The sequence below is a fragment of the Trichogramma pretiosum genome, unplaced genomic scaffold (genome assembly GCF_000599845.2).
Source record: "Trichogramma pretiosum strain Unisexual culture from Peru unplaced genomic scaffold, Tpre_2.0 scaffold65, whole genome shotgun sequence".
NCBI lineage: Eukaryota > Metazoa > Arthropoda > Insecta > Hymenoptera > Trichogrammatidae > Trichogramma > Trichogramma pretiosum.
Genome location: NW_019641689.1, coordinates 412,663 through 419,981, shown reverse-complemented (window position 1 = coordinate 419,981; position 7,319 = coordinate 412,663). Strand labels below are relative to the sequence as shown.

General features: G+C 38.0%; 1 protein-coding gene across 1 annotated transcript; it reads left to right on the top strand.

The window, feature by feature from the left end:
• The first annotated feature begins 4,947 nt into the window (after positions 1–4,947).
• On the top strand, positions 4,948–6,271 carry LOC106650999 (zinc finger protein 182-like). The gene is made up of 3 exons (XM_014369325.1): positions 4,948–5,099; positions 5,175–5,277; positions 5,357–6,271. The coding sequence occupies exons 1-3, from the start codon at positions 5,065–5,067 to the stop codon at positions 6,269–6,271; spliced, it is 1,053 nt and encodes a 350-aa protein (XP_014224811.1). The 5' UTR covers positions 4,948–5,064.
• The last annotated feature ends 1,048 nt before the right edge of the window (positions 6,272–7,319 follow it).

Below are 7,319 nucleotides of genomic sequence, written 5' to 3'. Positions count from 1 at the left end.
GAAAAAGAAATTAAACGGCGCAGTGGCGTAGACGATCGAGCAAGAAACCGAGCTCGTATCTGGCGTGGCACGATGAGAGCGGCCAATATTTGCAGTGGCGCGCCGCACGCGCATACGCTTCGCGTTCCACGCGTCGTTGCACGGATCATTGAGCTCGTATGCTCGAATCGTCCCCCTTTCGCTCTTGGCAATTCGTGCGTACCCATCGCACATAGATAGATGCCATGTTTGTATAGATATATCATATGTGCAGCGTTTGGAGCCGCCGCCGCCGCCACGATTCAATTAATTTATTAGCGTCGGGCCGTCGAGTGCTTGGCATCATCTCGATGCGAGCTTTTCCTCCTATGGCAGGCCTTCTTCCCATGTACGCATAATACAATCTGCGCTCCCCCGCTCGAGCTTATACTTATATATGTGCGTAAGGTCACGTGTGCACTGCAGCGCGTACAGGACAGTTCATACATAAAAGTACACGGCGAAGCATCGTAGAAGCCCTCGAGAAGTACGTGCGGCAATGGTACGCGCAATAGAGATGATCCGCCGATCATGCCCCGTACGTATCACGTCGACGGTCGACGAGAGACGGGGTAGGTACTTGCACCGATGTTTACGGGGATATTGCTTTCATTGGGGATTAACGACGACGCGCGTCCAGACGAGAGTAAAAGAACGACGAGCGAGTTAGAGCCGCTGCCTGCTTCTCTCTGAGCCAATTAACATATGAATCGGGCGACAATAAAAAAGCCGCCGCCACACATATCTCACTCTTGGCTCTTTGAGCCATCATCTGCAGCACAGAGTAGTCCGTGCAGGTATATATAGCCGCTATCGCGTCGCCGCCGCCTTTTCTTCGATAGCTGTCGCTGCTTATTGTACACCCTACTATAGACTTTTTCAATCTCTCGTCTGTTATGTACTTTTATTTCCTGCGGAATACTATGTAACCCTTTGCGACCAACGAATTCTATACTATGCTCGCGTGCGCGTCACAATGAACAAAATTTGATCCTCGTTTATTCATCTATGTCTCTCTGACTCTTTGTATTCGAACTCGGTCATTCGAAGCTTATTTTTGAGCAATGGAGAGCATCGTTAATATATTCATTTTTACAAATCGAAATTTATTCCATTTTTCACTGCTACGAGAAACACTCGCGACCATGTGATTATTATTATTAATGTTTGAAGCAATTTCGTTTTTACTCGGTAACCGTATCACCTTTTTTCATTTTATTGAGCTCATTATATAGTCATAGAAATATCGAAGATACGGATTTAATTATTCAAAGCTTTCAATTGTTTGAGCTTATTATAAAATTTGTATGTAAATCGATAATTTTTTATGACGAGCTGATGAGTTTTTTTTACCAGTTGGCTATTCAATTTGTGTTTAGTTCTTTATTTGCAATTTTTGATGATATAATATTTTGAATACACTCATGTATCCTTTATCGCACATTATTGTTATCTTAATCAAGAAACCATAGTTAAAAGTGTCTCATATGAAGCTGATGACGAATTTTATCTGAAATTACCGTGCATTAATAAAATTTTGAAGATATTCGAGGTTATGTGCCTTGAGTAGCTAATAGTACTGTACCTCTAATTCGCACAAACTTGTAAACACTTGCTAACAAGAGTTCAGCTCCTTGATAGCGACTGCACACTCTACTCGTGTATTAGCGAGGTGACTCCGTGATTGTGGTAGCTCCTTGGCGATATTTTCCCCCTCCATAGTTGGTTGGTTATACGCAGTTATGGACCATGGAAAGATTCGTCTCTCGCGGTCCATTAAAACTATACAGGAATTATAATGAAAATATCATTGATCCAAGAGTAAAATTGACTCATGCACACGTAATACAGAACATAATAGTATCACGCCTGTGATATTAGAAATGAAATTCAATTAGTCAAGAGCTGCAGGTATTAGTAACATAACGCGGCAGCTGCGTTAAGAATTTCACAAAATACATTTCTTATAATATTAAAAAAGTAATGTTATAATTGAATGCGCCTTTGAAATTAACTTATTGTGATTGTTTGTGAAATTTAGATCGGTGACGTGAATTGAATTTAACGCGAGATTTTAAATTCTTGATAAAGAGACTGAGGACGGGTATGATGCGCTCATAGCATGCTGAAAGATGCTAGTTATGGTAAAAAAAAATAATAATTTCGATTGACATAAATCATAGTTGAAAAAATTGATTTAAAAGCTAGCAAGAAAAATAACAATCCAAGTGCGAATTTGAATTTTTAAAATTTTATATTGGTGGGTCAAAATAATACTTTTTTACAAAACCGTGCGCACGTATGTCACCGATCTTGATGCGCTTTTGGTATGTTATAGTACATGGTAAAAAGGTCCCAAAAAAAAATTTTAGACCCCTTTCCCCCTCCTAGCCCCCACTTCCGGAATAAACGTCCATTTTCGATCTATATTTTTTCTGAGGACATGGAGTAATTAAAAAATCTGAAAAAATTCACAAAAATATTTTTCAACAATCCAAACAACCTTGAATTTTTTTCAGATTTTTTGAGTGCTTCAGGCCTTCAGATAAAATCATTAAAAATTCTGAAAATCGAGATACGGCGATATAAGCCGATGTAGTACTCGGAAATTTTTTCAGTTTTTTATCGCATTGAAAAACATTACCTCAATTTTTTTCAGATTATTTCAGATTACCTAACGCACCTTTTGAAGCCAAAAACCGCATTTTTTGACGAAAATAATTTTTTTAGGGCGATACGGAGCCTCGAAAAATCTAAAAAAAATTTTTCTTGTTTTTTTTCATCAAAATACATAACCTCAAAATTTTTCAGATTTTCTAATTAAAGACGATAGTTTCTAGGGCAGAAAAATGCAATTTTTAACAAAAAAAGGTTCCTAGAACCCAATGGTTCCGGTGAAAAAATTTAAAAATATTTTTTTTGAATTCCTTGTCAAATTTTAATAAATTTTGACCGTTTCAAGTTTTCGATTGCAGCCTCCTACCTCAATCTAGAGCATCACAAAGGTTAGTGCAAAATATCTGAAGACGTTTCTGAAGACATTAAGGAATAATAAAACTAGTTTGATTATTTTGACCCTGGTATATTCGTTCCTATATATGTAACATTGGAATAGATTATATGATGTTTTGAAACATTAATGTCAAAAGAAGGAGAGAGAGAAAGTGAGAGAGAGAGAGAGAGATGTTGAAAGAGAGGCAGCAGCAGCTCGACACCCCAGTATATGAAATTGCATCGAGCTCTCGGCGGAATATGTTATTTGCCATTCTACGGCCCAGCCTCATATATACTCGCACGTATACACGCAAACAGCAGACTCTGTCTGGCTGCAGCGTATGTGTGTATTTGCGCTAGAATTGGGTATATATGCCCAATATACGTATATTTGTGCGATGGGCGCGTAACATATGTACGCATACACACACACACGGACACATATACAGAGTAGAGTCGACAGATACGGAGAGACACATGTAACTTTGGCTCTGGGAGGAGAGCTATATATTAGCTGCTCGCGCTCGGCGAATCGCATTGGCGCATATTCCTGCACGCACGCACTCGAATTCGGCCTGCTGAAGTTACCCATATATATATGCTCGAGCTTGGGTGGGTGTGTGCGTGTATACATGCGTGTGTTTATATATGCGCTCGCCTTCAGCCAACTCGCAGCGTGTAGTGCACATATATATAGTTCCAGGACTGTAGAGGCACGGGCTAAACCAGCAGAGGCTCGATAGCGAGAGATGCACATATAGACATCCGCATGGGCGCATACATACACACGTACTCCGACACTCGAGCTCTCTGGCGAGGCTGTATACGTAAGCTGCATCGAGCCCCCTGTACGTATACACATGCGTGTATATTAATCGAGGGTGGAATATGGAGGCGGTTGTGCTCCTCCTCTCCGGCAGCAGCTCGTGAAATATCTGCATGTACACATACGCACCCACGCACTACCTATAGCCCCGCGACTATTGCATCTCTCTCTCTCTCTCTTTCCAGCTCTGTCGCGCGCATTTATGCACGTGTCGATCTCTATATAACTACTGTATCTTCGCGCTTTGACTGTAACTGCTACTGCTAGAGTAAGCGAGGCTGGAGCCGCGATATATAAACTAGGATGCTCGAGCCTCAACGACGCCATATTTTCACGAGCTCCTCTGCTCGTCGTTCCTCGCAGCCTCGCGACTCGTTTCGTGAATTTTGCCCAACGACGATCGAGCCGCGCGTATCATACGTTTTACTACTTCCACAGCTACTACTCTGCACTTATAGGCTACGTCGCCGTGCGGAAATGTCGCGAGCTTCGCTTTAGAGCCAGCTTTTACTCCTTTTATCCGCGAGACGTGTATAGTTATATCAACAATTCTATTAAAAAAATCCTTAAAGTTGGAGACTGAAATTGCGATTTAAATTTTTGTTTCGGGATGCGCGTACCGACCATCGAGAACTGTTTTAAAGGCTCAAAGATACACGGAAAACGCAGGAATAAGCAAAAACTTGATATGGTTGTTAAGTAATAAATAATTTAATTGGCATATTGATGCATAAAAAGAAATACTTTTAAAAAATTTAATTCATAGTGACCGAGGAATTTACTCAAAAATTCTCATGAAAATGATTTAGTCTTGTTTCGTTTACATTAACAACTATTTATTAATACGATTGGTAAATATTATCAACTTGAATTTAAGCTGTAGCACAGAAATATGCAAGTTTTTTTGTTGTTTACGTTGTGCGTCTCATGCGTGACCTATCCTCCCGGTAGCCGCACATGTGTTTTGCTGCTGTAGATGCAATTAGCGCTATGATACACGAAGGACTATGTGGAGTAGGAGTGGTCGCGGTATGGAGACACAAGGTCCAAAACAAACGGTCCAATGCCAATGCGCATAACCTAGCACTATTCATGTAGACACAGTTTTTTTTTAAATATAGAGAGAATAGTACAGCAGTCTTCGTCGGTCTTTTAGAGTACATAGTAAGTTTGATGTATGAAATCATTACGGAAAGGCTAATTGTTAATGTAATTACAAGTGAAAGATGGAATCCAGTAATTTAATTAGCTATTCCGTCAGGTAATATTCATTTCATGAGAATTAAATTATAAAAATATTATAACCTAATACTCACGTTTACTGGACTTATTTTAGAGTGAAAAAGGAGCCTAGTGATGTGACGCCGAGTAAAAATATTTATAAAATGATTGACGAAAAACCCGATCTTCAAAATTTGCCATTTCCTCCAAAAAATTCAGTAAGTTGATGATTGTAAATTTTATCTTGTATCGTAGTTGATTTTTTATGCAAATTCTCTCATAGTTTTAATCTTTTAGCAGACCCATACCCTTAAAAAATGTGACAAAAGTCGTGAAAGTGAACTTGACGACGAACTGGAAATAGTTGTCGAATGCGAAGACGTAAAGCCCTGCATAGATTTATTAAGAGTAAAGAAAATTGACGATGATTTCCCAAATCACATGAAGAATACAAAAGATATCAACGACAAAACTCTAAATTTAATTAAAATGGAATCCAGAGAAGTGAAACAGGAATTTGTTGGCGACATTACAGAAGAATTAAATTTGAATGTAGACTGTGAACATGTCGAACAAAATAATAAAAGAAGAATTACAAAAAACTTAGTCAACCAACATAACCGTAAATGCAAAAAGGATTTTTCAACTAAGGATACTCTGACTAGAAAACCGAAATCATTGCTTCACTGTATTGCCCACTCATGCGATAAGTGTGCTAAGACATTCAAACATAGGGGCAGTCTCAAGACTCACATCGATGAGGTTCACAAGAATATCAGATATGCATGTGATATATGCGGAAAGTCATTCACCAAAAAGTCTAATCTTCAAGATCACATTGTTGCGGTGCACAATGGCGTCAAACATACATGTGATACATGCGGCAAGAAATTCACAAGCAAGAATTATCTGAAAATTCACATTGATATGGTTCATAAAGGTATGACACCACATGTATGTGACTTATATGAAAAGTCATTCACCAAAAAGTTTAATCTTCAAGTTCACATTTTTGCGATACACAAGGGCGTCAAAAATACATGTGAAATATGCGGAAAGTCATTCACCAAAAAGTCTAATCTTCAAGTTCACATTGTTGCGATGCACAAGGGCATCAAAAATACATGTGATATATGCGGAAAATCATTCACCCGCAAATTTAATCTTAAAGTTCACATTAATTCAGTACATTACCAACTCATTTCAACTTGACTAATTTAACCAATTTCATTTATAATATTATAAATTGTTGAAAAAAATGAAATATACGATTAATTGTAATACAATAATAAAATTTTGAACGACTTAAGTTTATATTTATTTAACAGTGCTCGTCATTTCAGCAGGATTTTTGAGGATATGACATGGTTATTATGAATTATGATGTTATTTTTTAATTTATTATTCCCAATGTAGTTTAACATTCACCAAAAATAACATCATTTCAATAAATTTTTTTTGAACCTTAGAGATTTTTTTTAATTATTCGATTTCTCAAGTACAAAAAGGTAGTCATATTGACGGGAAAATGTTCTTTGTCTTTGACGAAAATAGCTTTAACAAAATATCTAGTAAAATATTTATTGTTCCCATATTATCCCGTGTTTTTGGGACCTCAATGAAGAATTACAAATGTCCATTACCAACATCAATTTGAATCGATATTTTAGTCTCGAGATTTAAGGATTTTTTTATAGAATTGCTTAAATATATATGCAGCCAACGTTTACTCTTGCTCGATTATAAACTTGCCAAACTTACATAATTCCCTTGATTTTTTTCAATTGCCGTTAGATTTCGATTTTGCGATTCGTGTTCAACGCGCGATAAGTATGAAATTTTTGCTTTCCTTCTCTCAGATGGATATTTATGTAGGATATCGCCTAAAGTGCGGTACACAACTATATCTGCGTTGTATACGATCGCAAGTGATTAAATACACATAGTCTATATAGGTATATTTTATATAGGCGAAGGCACGCGTCTATATATATAGGTACGTGCGGGGCCATAATAATATATGGCTGCAATGCTCAAGTTGCCGTAACTAACCGAGCGTATCGGGGGAAAATTCAAGCTCCTAGAAATCTGTCACCGGCAGAAATTTTAAGTGAAAAATTATGCGTTGCCTGCTTGTTCGGCTGCGATGAGTTACACTCATCCGACAATTTTCAACTCGGGCTCTCCGCACTCGAAACTTCGCCCAGCTCTTCGCTTATATTATTATAGCTCAGCTTCTATTGTACAAAAATTCTACTTT

Coding starts and splice junctions, on each gene's coding strand:
- LOC106650999 (XM_014369325.1), top strand. CDS start 5,065: ATGGAATCCAGTAATTTAATTAGCTATTCCGTCAG. Junction 5,100..5,174: donor TTAATTAGCTATTCCGTCAG/GTAATATTCATT, acceptor GACTTATTTTAG/AGTGAAAAAGGAGCCTAGTG. Junction 5,278..5,356: donor CATTTCCTCCAAAAAATTCA/GTAAGTTGATGA, acceptor TTAATCTTTTAG/CAGACCCATACCCTTAAAAA.